Below are 15,309 nucleotides of genomic sequence, written 5' to 3'. Positions count from 1 at the left end.
AATAAATAAATAAAACATTTAAAAAAAATAAAAATAATAATACTCTATTATACATTTGAAAGTTTCTAAGAGAGTAAACCTTAAAAGTTCTCATGATGAGAAAAAAAGTTTTGTAACTATGTATGGTGATGGATGTTAATTAGAGGTATTGCAGTGATCATTTCACAATGTATACAAACACCTGACATAAATATAATGTCACACGCCAATTATACCTCAATAAAATAAAATAAGTCAGAAAGCGTTCCTTCCTCTTCTGTTTTCTGGAAGAATTTGTGTAGAATTGTATTATTTTTTTCAATAAATGTTTAATAGAATTCACCAGCAAAGTCATCTGGGCTTGGAATTGTCTTTCTAGGAAGGTTTTAAACTAAACTTCAACTTAAAAGATCTGTAGATCTCCTGAGTTCTTTCTGAGAAATTTTCTCTTCCTTTGTATTTCTCCGTATAAATTCTAGTCCCTGTAACTTTTCAATACTCTGAACTGTCTCTCTCTCTCTCTTTTAAGATTTTATTTTTAGGTAATCTCTATACCCAATGTGTGGCTTAAACTCACAACCCCAAGATCAAGAGTCACATGCTCCACTGACTGGCCAATGAGGCATCCCTGAACTTTGTCTCTTTAACTAATGAAACTGCTAGGATCCGATTGGGTTCTCACTCCCAGCTCCGTACCTGGGAACTCTCTCCAGGTAGTAACACTGTGGCAATTAGCAATTGTAGGGCTCACCTCACTTGTTTCTTTCTTTCTTTTTTTAAAAAATATTTTATTTATTTATTTGACACAGAGAGAGAGACAGAGAGGGAACACAAGCAGAGGGAGTGGGAGAGGGAGAAGCAGGCTCCTGGCTGAGCAGGGAGCCCGATTTGGGGATCGATCCCAGGACCCTGGGATCATGACCTGTGCGGAAGGCAGATGCTTAATGACTGAGCCACCCAGGCGCCCCTCACTTGTTTCTTTTTTTCAGACATTAATGTGTTTTGCCGCTTGCGGTCTCAAAATCATTGTTTCATATATTTTGTCTTGCTTTCTAGCTGCTTAATGTAGGAGGGTAAATCTGGTTCCTATTACTCCATCATGGCCAAAAGCAGAAATCCATTGAAATTTTTTTTAAAGATTTTATTTATTTATTTGAGAGAGAGAGAAAGAGAGATAGCACGAGAGGGAAGAGGGTCAGAGGGAGAAGCAGACTCCCCTCTGAGCAGGGAGCCTGATGTGGGACTCGATCCCGGGACTCCAGGATCATGACCCGAGCCGAAGGCAGTTGCTTAACCAGCTGAGCCACCCAGGCGCCCCAAAAGTCCATTGAATTTTTTAAAAGATTATTTATTTATTTGGGGGGGCAAGGGAGGGCATGGAGCCCGACATGGGGCTTGATCCCACGACCCCGAGATCATGACCTGAGCCAAAACTGAATCAGATGCTCAACCAACTGAGCCACCTAGGCGCCCCAGAAGCCCATTGAATTTTTAAGATTATTTTTGTATTTTCTCCCTAAAAGTTCTGCCTCATCATTTTTTTTTTTAAAGATTTTATTTATTTACTCGAGAGAGAGAATGAGATAGAGAGAGCATGGGGGGGGAGGGTCAGAGGGAGAAGGAGACTCTCCACTGAGCAGGGAGCCCGATGCGGGACTCGATCCTGGGACTCCAGGATCATGACTTGAGCCGAAGGCAGTTGCTTAACCAACTGAGCCACCCAGGTGCCCTGCCTCATCATTTTTTTAAAGATTTTTATTTATTCATTTGACAAAGAGAGAGAGAGAGAGAGTACAAGCAGGGGGAGTGGCAGGGAGAGGGAGAAAGCAGGCTCCTGCTGAGCAGAGAGCTGGACATGGGGCTTGATCCCAGGACCCTGGGATCATGACCTGAGCCGAAGGCAGACACTTAACCGACTGAGCCACCCAGGTGCCCCCATATTTTATTTTTTACAATTTCTTGCTAGTTTTAGCAAATAATTCAAAAATTTCTCTCTATATAATTATTCTCTCTATATAATTATTATATAACTTATTCACAGCAGTATTGCTATATTAGTTTTCTGTTGCTGCCGTAACAAATTACCACAAATTTAATGGGCTTAAAACAACATAGATTTATTATCTTATACTTTTTTTAAAGGTATTTTTATTAACGCAACCCTGGGCAAGAAGAGCCGCCCTTATATTTTATACGTCAGAAGTCGGATACAAGTTCACTGGAGTAAAATCAAGGTGTTGGCAAGACTGTGTTCCTTCCTGAGTCTGTAGGGGAGAGTCTGTTTCCTTGAGTTTTCCAGCTTCTAGCTGCTCCCTTCCCCTCTCCCACCCCTTGGATTCCTTGGCTCTTGGTTCCTTTTCTCCATCTTCAAAGCCAGCAGCTCTGACTCTTTCTGTCATCATATCTGTCTATGCCTACAGCTGGGAAAGGCTGTCTGCTCTGTGATTAGATCAGGCCCACTTGCATAACCCAAGAAACTCTTTCCATCTCAAGATCCTTAACTTCAGTCACATGGGCAAAGTCCCTTTCTCCATGTAACGTAACATATCTACAGTTTCTGAGAATTAGAATGTGGACATCTTTAGGGGACCATTATTCTGCTTAATACCCTTACTGTCATTGAGAGTACAGTGGTGGCAGGACCATAGAGAGTGCAGTGGGAAAGGTATTCAGTGGAGACAATGGTAATGATGGCATCCTACCCTGAACTCCCATGGTGAGAGCTTCGTTGTGATTCCTGCTAACTGCCTCCCTTGTACCTGATTAGTTTTTGAGCCTGACGTTCCAAACTTCTCAGCAAGTCTAAGATACCTAATAGCTGTCCAATTGATTAACTTTCTCTCTTTTTTTTTTTCAAGATTTTATTTATTTGACAGAGAGAGACACAACGAGAGAGGGAACACAGGCAGGGGGAGTGAGAGAGGGAGAAGCAGGCTTCTCGTGGAGCAAGGAGCCCGATGTGGGGCTCGATCCCAGGACCCTGAGATCATGACCTAAGCCGAAGGCAGACGTTTAATGACTGAGCCACCCAGGCATCCCAATTAACTTTCTTTTTAAATACAGAGTGACTTTCTGAGTTCTGTCTTCATGGGTAACCACATCATTTCAAGGAGAAACATAACTTTAGAATTTAGTTATTCTGGTTCCCTGGGCAAAGACCATCTCTAATAAGAGATCTATACATGTTAGCCTTTTACCATAAATATTCACTTGATCTGATTATTTTTGTTTTTTGTTTTTTTTAGATTTTTATTTATTTATTTGACAGAGAGAGACACTGCGAGAGAGGGAACACAAGGAGGGGGAGTGGGAGAGGGAGAAGCAGGCTCCCCACCGAGCAGGGAGCCCGATGCGGGACTCGATCCCAGGACCCTGGGATCATGACCTGAGCCAAAAGCAGACACCCAATGACTGAGCCACCCAGGCGCCCCCTGATTACTTTTTTCTTGTTCTGAACCTATACTCACCAAGCACCTTTTCAGCAGGCTTCTCCATAAGGATTTTTTTTTTTTTTTTTAGATTTTATTTGTCACAGAGCAAGAGAGTACAAGCAGGGGGAGCAGCAGATGGAGAGGCAGAAGTAGGCTCCTCGCTGAGCAGGGAGCCCAACACAGGGTTCGATCCCAGGACCCTGGGATCATGACCTGAGCCGAAGGCAGCTGTTTAACCGACTGAGCCACCCAGGCATCCCTGCAGGCTTCTCCATAGGACTTTTGTCACGGGAACTATTACGGGAACAAATGTGTTAACTGTATTAATTTTGAGTATTCCCATCTAGGTAACAGTAATATTTCATTGTGAACTATTGTATTGGCATCCTCAATCTGGTAAGATTGTTTAGAGAGTGAGAGATCCACTCTAGGTGGGTGATAAAATAAAAATTCTGTACAGGTAAGGCTGAAGGTTGAATTCTGGGCTCTGGCAAATCTAACAAGGAATGAATGTCATCTCTTAGCACCATTTGGGAAATGGATTTATCTTAATCCATACTGGATACCTGGATGTGGCCACTTAGAAATGTTCATTTTAGGGACACCTGGGTGGCTCAGTCGGTTAGGCGTCCAACTCTTGATTTCCACTCAGTTCATGATCTCAGAATCATGAGATCAAGCCCCATATCAGGCTCAGGAGGGATTCTGCTTGAGATTCTCTCTCTCTGTCTGCCCCCCCGCCCCGTCAAATAATAAATAAATGAATCTTAAAAAAAAAAAAGAAATGTGTATTTTAGTAGCTAAAGACCAGTTGTCTGTCTGTTTATGTTAAGGATTCCCTTTAAAGGGGAAGTTGAAGGGCACAAGCCTGGAAACCTGTCTCCTATTTGTTTTATATTTCCCGTTGTGGCTAAATATTGTTGAGGTCTTTTTCTTGTTCTTGTTCTTGTTCTTCTTCCTTTTTTTTTTTTTTATGTAATTTCTACCCTCAATGTACGGCTCAAACTCACAGCCCTGAGATCAAGAGTCACATGCTCTACCAAGGGAGTCAGTCAGGTGCCCTTGTTAAGATCTTTAAAATGTTATGTTGAACAGCTTAAGGAAATGATTCTATTAAGCCCAAGACCTTGGTTTGCTTACCTTGTAGAATTTACTTTTATGTTAACTTTTACTTCACTAACTTTTTTCCTAATTAAAATTTAAAATTTTTATCTTTTATGGTGAGATATACAAATGGAAGAGCGCAAAAGACATATACATTGTTTATTTTTTATTTATTTTTAAAAAGATTTTATTTATTTATTTGACAGAGAGAGACACAGTGAAAGAGGGAACACAAGCAGGGGGGAGTGAGAGAGGGAGAAGCAGGCTTCCTGCGGAGCAGGGAGCCCGATGGGGGGCTTGATGCGGGGCTTGATCCCAGGATCATGACTTGAGCCCAAGGCAGACGCCTAGCGACTGAGCCACCCAGGCGCCCTGACATATACATTGTTTAAAGCAAAATTATCAAGAGAAGATTAGTGCAACCACCACGTAGGTTAAGAGTTGAACACTGCCAACACCCAGAAGCCGAACATGTGTCCGGATCATCAGTTCCCTCTCTGAGCCAACCACTAGCTTGATTGTTCCTTTTTTGTTATATGACTCAGACTATGGCAAACAGTTCATCCTGCTGAAAACAACAAAAATGTTGGTAAAATATTGAAGAGTCAACAAGAAGATATGTAAATATCAGACTAAAATCCAGGTGAAGGCAGGATCTAGAGAGTAAGTGGAGTAATGATGTCACTTTTACCCTGGGGCATGTTCCTTAATTGGCAATTTAAGCTTGGTTTTTCTAGTCCTTAAGGGCCACATGGGTCAGAAGACAAAGCCCAGGGCCTGGTGGAAGTGGCAAGTCTAAAGCTGGGACCTCAAAGGGCTACAGTTTCAGTGTAAGGGTAAATTATCAATAAATAGACGATTCAACAGACTGGAAAGAACGTTGTCTTGGAAGGAGGAGATTGAGGAGAACTGTAGAGGGGGCACTGGACCCATAAGACAGCCCTCCCAGGGATATGTAACCCAATACCCATCTCCTGGTGATTAAAAAAAAATTCCAAACAGTGAATATACCCTAAAGTGATCCCTCTTGGCAGAAGCAAAAGCAAATCCTCTCTGGAGGAATGAACCTTTATCCTAGGCCTCAAAGAATTCCCACAAATAATATTCCAAGTAAAATGCTGCTGATAGTAAAAAATAAGCACATGAAGAATGAAAATGAATAAAAACAAGCAACAACAGTGGCAAGTGAGTGGCTCAGTCGTTAGGCTTCTGCCTTTGGCTTGGTCATGATCCCAGGGTCCTGGGATAGAGCCCTGCATTGGGCTTCTGGTTCCACGGGAAGCCTGCTTCTCCCTCTCCCACTCCCCCTGCTTGTGTTCCCTCTCTCGCTCTGTCTCTCTCTGTCAAACAAATAATAAAATCTTAAAGAAAAAAAAAGGAACAACAGAAATGGGTCTCATAATTCCAATTATCTGTTAAATAAAAACTATTTTTTTCCATTATTATTGACATATTTGGCTTACACAGTAAAAAACTTCGAGAATATAAATTTGTTTTGGGGCGCCTGGCTGCTCAGTCTACGGAGTGTGTGATTCTTGATCTCAGGGTTGTGGGTTTGAGCCCCACATTGGGTGGAGAGATTACTTAAAAATAAAATAAAATAAAAAGTACAGGGGTGCCTGGGTGGTTCAGTTGTTTGAACGTCTGACTCTCGGTTTTGGCTCAGGTCATGATCTCAGGGTTTTAGGGTCATGGGATTCAGCCCTTCATCTGACTTCACCATCAGTGCAGAGTCTGCTCGAGATTCTCTCTCCCTCTCCCTTTGCCCCTTCCCCTTTCCCCCCTGCTCTTTCTCTTTCTCTATCTCTCTCTAAAATAAAATTTTTTAAAAAAGTACAAATGGCGTGCCTGGGTGGCTCAGTTGATTAAGCATCTGCCTTTGGCTCAGGTCATGGTTCCAGGGTCCTGGGATTGAGCCCCATGTTGGGCTCCCTGCTTAGCGGGGAGTCTGCTTCTCCCTCTCCGTGGGACACTCCACCTGCTTGTGCTCTCTCACTCTCTGTCAAATAAATAAATAAAATTAAAAAAAAAAGTACAAATGGATTTAAATGAAGTCTCTCTTCTTCCTCACCTTGGTTATACTCCTTGGAGGCAATAATTTTCCATGGTTTTACGGGTGCTTATTACAACTTTAAAAAAATAAACTTTAAAATGGGTATCCCTGGGGCGCCTGGGTGGCTCAGTCGTTAAGCGTCTGCCTTCAGCTCAGGTCATGGTCCCGGGTCCTGGGATCGAGGCCTGCATCGGGCTCCCTGCTTCGCGGGAAGCCTGCTTCTCCCTCTCCCACTCTGCCTGCTTGTGTTCCCTCTCTCGCCGTCTCTCTGTCAAATAAATAAATAAAATCTTTAAAAAAAAATAAAATGGGTATCCTTGGCTTCGGAAGAGAGTATCATTTTATTCCCAGAATATATCCTCATTTTATAATTAGGAGTATAAAGCAAAATAGTAAGCCTACAAAAACTTACAGTGTTAGTCTTAGGAATTAAACCCTCTAGGGAATTTTTCTTTTTTTTTAGATTTTATTTATTTATTTATTTATTTATTTATTTATTTATTTATTTTGTTTTAGAGAGATAGCATGGGCAGGGCAAGGGGCAGAGGGAGAGGGAGAAAGAGACTCTCACACAGACTTGGTGCTGAGCACAGAGCCTCACATAGGGCTCCATCTCACAACCCCAAGATCGTGACCTGAGCCGCTTAACTGACTGAGCCACCCAGGTACCCCTTCTAGGGAATTATTAAGAGCCTAGCTCAAGACCTATTCTCTGAACTTATTAAAAATCCCTCCCCCTCTTTATTTAAAAAGATTTTAAGTAACCTCCACACCCAACACAGGGCCCGAACTCACAACCCTGATATCAAGAGTTACACCCTCTGCTGACTGAGCCAGCTAGACGCCCCTAAAATCCCTCTTAAAAAACAATAATGGGGCACCTGGTGGCTCAGTTAAGCGTCTGCCTTTAGCTCAGGTCACGATCCCAGGGTTCTGGGATGGAGCCCCACGCTAGCGGGGGTCTACTTCTCCCTCTCCCTTTCCCACCGCCTCTCTTCCCGGCTGTGGGAGCACTCTCTCTCTCTCTCAAATAAATAAATAAAATCTTTAAAAAGAAAAGAAAAGAAAAGAAAATCTCTTTTCCTTTTCCTACTTTGAAACTTTGAAGTTTTAAGGTGCTATAGACAGCTTAGTTTTTAATATCCTGGTTTGTGATAAGCATTGGAAAAAAAATTCTCAGTCATTTGTGCAGTTAGCCCAACTGTTGGCTATCTGCCCAGTCTTGAAAACATAATTTTCAGCAATATAACCCTTATATGTGGCTCACACATTATTACATAGATTTGGTTTTACTATTGGTCTAATTATGTCCTTTGAAACATAAAAGAGTATGTGACTAAGTCGGGAGATGGATTCTTGTCCCAGCTTTGTCAATAATTTGCTGTGTGACTTGGCAAGTCCCTTAACCTTAGTTTTCTCTACTGGGTTAACAATTATCAAGATAGAATCATAGAACGTTAGAATTGGCAGAGACTTCAGAATTGATAAAGTACAATTCCTTTATTTCATGGAGGGCTTGAGTGATTTACCCAGGAGCTTTCTAGAACAAGCACTCAGTCTCCCGCATCTCAGACCAGGGCTCTTTTTATTACATCAGGCTTTCTTTCAGTGTCGTTCCAAGAAATAAACAGAAAACCCCCGAAAAGTGAAAGCACTAAACAAATATATGGCTTTTTAAGAAAAGCCAGATAACAATGTTAACCATTAGCCTGCACTGTAGCCCGCAAGCTTGTCTGAAAATGAACCCCGTCTAACTTAAAGATAAAATGCAGAAGTTCTAAAACTATGTAGGAGGAGGTCGAAAAGTAAAAGGTAAGGGAAAAAAAATTCAGCTTGAACACCCATAAAGGGAAAACAAAACTCCAAGAAGGGTAAATTCTTTTATCATTTCTTTCTGGTCTTTTCCTAACTTGGGTAAGGTGAAATCAGGGAAGAGGAGATCGCCTGTTTCTACACATTTCTGAAGGAATCGTGTGCAATATGGGTTCGTGAAATCGAATTATTTGCCTCAACCATACTACACATTACATCAGCCGTCTAATTTAGCGCCATTCCCTCTCAGGCCACTACCCAAACCAACGCGCTGAAATCGTCGAACACCGCAGTCAATGCAAAAACTCCAAGTCCCGAAACGCTCGACGGCCAATCTTCACCGCCTCCTCACAAGAGCAGGCTTTTTGATCCTGGGAGTTGTAGTCATTCAGAGCCTTGATTTCCGGGATGTGAGGAAGGACGCACGTCCGAGGAACTACATTTCCCAGGAAGCTGTGCGCGCCCTTCTCCGCCCTCGCCGGCGTAGGACTCCACCTCCTCCCTCTCCTCTCTCCCTCGACTGCACTGCTCACGCCTTCCTGGTAGTCTGAGCTGGGAGAAGTTCACTCGATCAGCTGATCCCAACTGACAACAGGAGAGGAGGAAACCCGGGAGGCAGAGAAGGAGGAGGGGGGGCGGAGATGGAGATGAGGATGGATCCACCGGTGTCCTGAGAAACAGCCCCCGCCCCCGCAGGCGCCCTGCGGTTCCCCGACACCGCCTCACCGCGGCCGAGCTGCTCCGTGGTGGGATCCCCGGGCCGCCGCGGGCGGGGAGGGAAGGGCACGGCCCAGCGCTGGGCGAGCTATATAGTCCTGGAGCTCCGGCTGCCCCCGGTGGGGGGGGGAGCGGGTGCGGCTGGGGTGGGGGTGGGGTGGTATAAACAATGGATTCGGCTCTAGCCTCTGCTAGCGAGGGGGCGGATTTTGGGGGACCTTCTTTGTTTAGACTCTGCTCGTGCCCCTCGGGTTGTGGTGGTGTTGCCCGGGAGAAAGGTAGGGTGAGGAATCCCCGGCTGGAGAGAGGTGTCGAGGTGGGGGCCCGAGTGGGCAGATTGTTTGCTTGGCCGGTCGGGCGGTAAGGTGTTCTTTTGAAGGTTGATTTTATATTTTTCTAAATTGTGGCAAATTTCGAGTTTTGTTTCCGTTGTGGGAGCTGGTTGGGCATGGATGAGGTTAGGGTGTAAATAAGGTCTCCTAGTCACTCCCTTGCCTTCCTCGTTTGTCTAAAAATAAGATTGATAGATTGATTACTAGAGGGAGGACTTTACATTTCGTTGGGGTATTAGAATGGAGGTCAAGGCTAAGAGGGGTTAAGAATATAATTGTAGAAGTGATAAAAGCCTCTTTCCTGCTTCAGTTATTTTTTTTCCCTTTTTTCTTTTTTAAGTTATTTTTAAGTTAGTTTTTCAGTGACAGAGAGAAAAATTATTTGTTATAACTCACTGCAGGCCTGGCTTTGCAGTGGGCCTTAGAGGAGGAATTCTGTCTCCTGTTGCTCCCTTTTTTTGCAATCAGAGAAGGGACAAAAGGAAGTACAATAATTGTTTTTTATGTTTTTAAACATGACATGGTGACTTTTGTTTCCAGGCTTAAGGTCCTTCATAGACATTTGTCTAGAGTTGAAACAACCTAACTAGATCTGTCAAAGGCTTTGATGGAGCTAAAGTCTACATTATTACCATTCCTTTAGATTTTTACAGGCCTCTTTATTCACCTCTCGAGTGTGTGCTGCAGGTTAGGGGAGTGCAGAGCGTTGTCCCTTCAAGCACTGTTTGCTTAATGATTTTGATTCTGAATTTAATAACTGGACGAACAGAGAATTTCAGTCTAAAATGAAGAGACAAAGTCTCTGAAATGCCTTGGGCCTAGAGATAGTGGCTGGTTTCAAAGGGAGGAGGCTTGCCCATGATTTTGAGAAGAAATTTCTGGGATCAGAAGTAGCCTGTGTAAGTTTTATAGCAAGAATGAGATTTCTCTCAGGAGTTCTGGCCTCTTACTTAACCACAGTCTTTTTTTTTTTTTTAAGGTGACTTCTGTTTTTGGATTAGTGAAATACTTTTCCTTCCTTTATTGTAGGTATTCCCTGAAATATTGACTTGAGGTTGGATTATATTGCAGAGCTCCTGACCACTCTCTTTCACTACCAAACCCTTGTGGCTGAGGCCCAACTGATGAGCCCACCTCAGTGAACCTATCGGATCTCTCTCAGATAGCCCTAAGAGACCCTTTCAAGTAACTTTGACCACAACTTTGCTTGCACTTTATGGAGGATAAAACCATCAAACCAAATCAACGTTGCTGCTGACACAAGAATCTTGGAGGCAGAAAATTAAAAATTCCGACATTTGTGAGTGTGTGAAGAATTCTGATAGGACACCAAAGGTTGGTTTTTGTTTTTGTTTTTTTTTAAGGTGTTCAGGAATCCATTGAAAGTTCTCTGCAGTCCTCAGACTCAAAAAGCCTTTGTCTTCACTCCTGGGGAAAGCCCAGGGACTGGTCTATGGTGGGTGATTTCCTTGCCAATCTGAGTATGAGTGCTCAGACTTCCCCAGCAGAGAAAGGCCTGAATCCGGGGCTGATGTGCCAGGAAAGTTACGCCTGCAGCGGGACTGACGAAGCGGTCTTTGAGTGTGATGAGTGCTGCAGTCTGCAGTGTCTCCGCTGCGAGGAGGAGCTCCATCGGCAAGAGCGCCTGAGAAACCATGAGCGGATAAGGCTCAAACCTGGCCACGTCCCTTACTGTGACCCCTGCAAGGGCACCAATGGGCATTCGCCGGGTATTAGGCAGAGGGCGGCTGTGAGGTGCCAGACCTGTAAAATCAACTTGTGCTTGGAGTGCCAGAAGAGGACTCATTCCGGGGGTAACAAAAGGAGACACCCCGTTACTGTGTACCATGTCACTAGGGTCCAGGGGCTCCTGGAGGAAGAAGAGCTGGATGAGGAGACCAGGAGGAAGAAGATGACCGAGAAGGTCGTGAGTTTCCTCCTAGTAGATGAAAATGAGGAAATTCAGGTGAGCCTGTGGGTGAAGTGCGAGTCCTGCGGTCGTGCAGCAGATCTGTTGTTGGAAGGTAGCTCTCAAAAGGAAAAGTCCAAGAAGAGCTCGCATTTTGATTGTTAAAGGGCGAGACCCCTGAAAGCTTAAGTTGGGTGGAGTCAGATTTCGGCACTTACTGGTTGTGTGACCTCGGGTTGAATTACTTTCTCTCTCTGAGCCTTAGTTTTGTCATCTATAAATTGGAGACAGTGCCTACTTCTTCGGGTGGTTGTGAGGATGAAATGATACCATGTGTGTAAAGCCTGTTGCATAACAAATGCTCAGAACATGGTAGCTGTTGTTGTTACCGTGTTACTGGGGTTATTGTGAGGGAGACCCGACTCAGATCAGCTTTCTGAGTGAGAGTGCTTGGCAAGTTAATAAATGGGACTGATGAGGGGCTGCATGTGCAGGGTAGGAGACACCGTGGGTCCTCTAGGAGTGCCAGGCAGCAAGTCATAAAGCTGCTAGCTCAATTTAGAGAGGGGGGGTGGTCTTTAAAAAGTGGCTTTTGATAAGGAGAGTATTCTGCCAGTTGGCCTCTTCTTTTCCTGAGTAGGCTGATGGGAAAAGCCAGTGAGGGCACCTGCCATTACAGAAGGACTGGAGAATATTTGATTGCATTCCGAGTTGGGGCAAGGGTAGGGTGTGATGGAAGCAAGCCGGGGAGATCGTGGCGTGTGACGGTTGGGGGTGACTGTGGAAGGGGTGGTATAACGTTTATACTTTCCAGTGAAAGTAGTATAATGTCCAGACTTTTGAGTGAAGACTGCTTGAATTCTCTGCTTGCTTCTCCACTCAACTGTGTAATCGTGGAGAGTGATTTGAGCTTTGTGCCTCAGCCTCACTTGTACTTCCCAGTAGTAATTGAGAAGATTCTGAGAGAGAGTAAGGAATGGAAATGGAAGGGCCCTTGTCACAGGGCCTGGCACATAGTGTCCAGTACCAGCTTCTTGTTTCTGTCAGTGTCATGGGGTATTTGTCTAAATTGACTGGGTACTTTTCAGCAGTGATGACTCCTCAAGTCTCCAGGTTGGGGGAGAACCTTTGTAAGTTGCTGTTTGACAACTCTCCAGTTGCCCCCTAAGAATTTTTCAGCTCTGTCTTTTTCCTCCTTGGTAAGGTTATAGAAATGCATTACATCATGATTCCATTGTCAGCTAAATACTTTGCTAACACAGACTTCTTTATTGGCTGAGAGGGACTAATGGAGTTATGGAAGAGTGACCCAGATCCCAGTCTGCCTCCCTTGTTAGCAATAATGTCTTCATTAGGGTTATGCTCTAATTGGGTGACTGTGGACTAAATATTTTATAAATGGAACACTTGGACTTCGATGATTCTTTTTGGTTTTGCCACCAGTTCAGCCTATGGAAAGCCATACTTTGGATTGGTGTCACTTTCGTAAAGCAAGAGGAAGATTTGGAATGAACCAGTAATCCTCATGGATGTTGTGTTGGCACCAAAAGTATTTTTTGAGGGGAGGAGGGTGTGTATTTTTTTCTTTTTGTGCCATTGATACATGTTCCTTAGTAGAGAATTAGGAAAAATATATGTAAATGTAATGAAGAAGACAAATCCAGCTACCCAGAGATTATATTTGTTCTTTTTTCTTGCAGTGTATAATAATGTATGTAATTGGGTTGTTTGTAAAGATTCCTCCTGCTTTGCTTTCCTTCTTAAACACTGACCACTTCCCAAGAAGTAACAATTTCTTAAGCTTAAGCAGCCCTGGTTGGGGTTAATGGATTAGACATAGAATTTATTCTTTTTAGGTGGTGATTTGTTCTCCCAGAGTCACAGTGGAAAAATACTTTGAGAGGATGTCTGGTTCTGTTTTCTAATGTGAATATCCAAAACAATTAGATGATTGTCTAATACAAATCTAGATTATAAATTCAGCCAGCATGTGAACTCCTGGAGAGCAGGACTGGGTCTTAGGCCCTGTGTCATGTACAATGGTAGGTAGGCACATTGTCAGCGCATAAATACCTGTTGATAGGTCAGTGATGTCTCATTTCAACTTTGGTTTTTAAAAAAAATGGGTATCATGCACATACCTAGTTAAAACCTAAAATAACATAAAAGGGCATATGATCGCAAGAGTTTCCCTCCTACTCCATCCCCTTAGTCTCCTCCTTTAGAACAATCACCATGAGCAATGAACTACATGCCCTTTTAGAGTTTGACATGTACTTATTAACATATGTAAGTATCCTTTTTATTTTTAAACAAAAATGAAATCTAATATGCTTACTGTTCTGTCCCTGAGCTTTTTTTCACTAAAGGATACATCTTATTGCTATAGCAGTACATCTTATCAGTACGTTGAGGTCTACCTCATTATTTAAAGGCTGTCTACTATTTTGTTGAATGGGTTTTCTGTAATTTGAGCCTGTTAGTGGAGACTTGAGTAGTTAAAAACAAGGATATGTTGAATATCCTGTGAATCTATTTAGAAATGGAATCTCTTTGTCAAATGATATGTGCATTTTATTTTATATATTTTATTTTTTAAAAATTTTATTTATTATAGAGAGAGAGCACCCATGTGCATGAGCAAGGGGGGTGAGGCAGAAGGGGAGGGAGAAGCAGACTCCCCACTGAGCAGGGAGCCCGACCATGTGGGGCTTGATCCCAGGACCTGGAGATCATGACCTGAGCTGAAGGCAGATGCTTAACCGACTGAGCCACCCAGGCGCCCCTAATATGTGCATTTTAAATTTATAGATACTACCAAATTTCTGAACCTCATTTTCTTAGCCTCTGAAGTACTTCAGTGAGTCCCCTGGGTTCTGATCTTGACAATAGCTAAAATTTAAAAGCTCTTACTTTGGTGGTTAGGAACTGTTAGGAACTGTTCTTAGCACTTGTTATTCTTATTCTTATTGCTTATTCTTGGTTCTATGGTTCTGTGGTTCTGTGGTTATTCTTATTGCTGTGGTAGCCAATTCCCACACAGTTAGCGGCTTAAAACAACACAAATTAATTTTCTTACAGTTTGGAGGTCAGAAGTCCGAAAATGGGTCTGTGTGGCTGTGTTTCCTGTGGGACTCCAGGGGAGTATTTCTTTCCTTTTCTAGCTTCAGGAGGCCACCTACATTCTTTGGCCTGTGGCCCCATCATCTAGCTTCAAAGATAGCAATGTAACGTCCTCCAATCCCTCTTTCTGTCTCCGCTTCTATCGTCATATGTCCTTCTTGGCCCTCTTGCCTCCCTTTTACAAGGACACTTTGATTAAGTTGGACCCACTTGGATAATCTAGCACTGTCTCCTGCTTTCAAGGTGTTTAATGCGGTCACATCTGTAAAGTTCCTTTTGCCACATAAAACGAGCTATTCAGAGCTCTCGGAGGTTAGATTGTGGTGAGTAGGGGGTGCAGTCTCAGCCTACCACAGCTCATGAAGTAAGTTGTAGTCAGTTTGGGCTGCTGTGTATGATAGAATACCATATGCCATTAAATTAGATACCATTCAGTAGCATATAAACAACAGAAGTTTATTTCTTGCCGTTCTGGGGGCTGGGAAGTCCAAGATCAAGGTGCTAGCAGATTCGGTGTCTGGTGATGACTGACTTCCTAATTCATAGACAGCCATCTTCTCTTCTCTCTATGTCGTCAGATGGTGGAAGGGAGTTCCAGAATCTCTTTTATAAGGGCACTAATCTTATTAATGAAGACCTCACTTCATGACCTGATCACCTCCCAAAGACCCCACCTCCTAATACGGTCACATTAGGGGTTAGATTTCAACATGAATTTTGGGGGAACACAAACATTTCATTTTTAGCATTGTGTTTTATAGGTGGGGACATTGAAACAGAGATGAAGTAACTTGACAGGATCAAGTTACAGTAAGTGGCAGAGGGTTTGAACAGAAGCATCAGGCTCTA

The 15,309-nt window shown here is 43.3% G+C and overlaps 1 protein-coding gene across 3 annotated transcripts in view; it reads left to right on the top strand.

Moving 5' to 3' along the window:
* The first annotated feature begins 8,859 nt into the window (after window positions 1-8,859).
* Window positions 8,860-15,309, top strand: part of ZFYVE1 (zinc finger FYVE-type containing 1) — a 57,300-nt gene continuing 50,850 nt past the window's right edge. The window contains exons 1-2 of one of the 3 annotated variants that reach the window (XM_073895477.1): window positions 8,860-9,125; window positions 10,793-11,394. In XM_073895477.1, coding sequence (XP_073751578.1) covers window positions 10,882-11,394 — 513 coding nt within the window. In that variant the 5' untranslated portion in view covers window positions 8,860-9,125; window positions 10,793-10,881. Of the gene's footprint in view, window positions 9,126-9,279; window positions 9,375-10,457; window positions 11,395-15,309 lie in introns of those variants that run through there. The other 2 variants (XM_025869722.2, XM_073895476.1) reach the window with 2 other exon arrangements.

The sequence above is a fragment of the Callorhinus ursinus genome, unplaced genomic scaffold (genome assembly GCF_003265705.2).
Source record: "Callorhinus ursinus isolate GAN/ISIS: 27379988/994484 unplaced genomic scaffold, GSC_fseal_2.0 scaffold8, whole genome shotgun sequence".
Lineage (NCBI taxonomy): Eukaryota > Metazoa > Chordata > Mammalia > Carnivora > Otariidae > Callorhinus > Callorhinus ursinus.
This window is presented reverse-complemented; position numbering and strand designations above follow the sequence as displayed.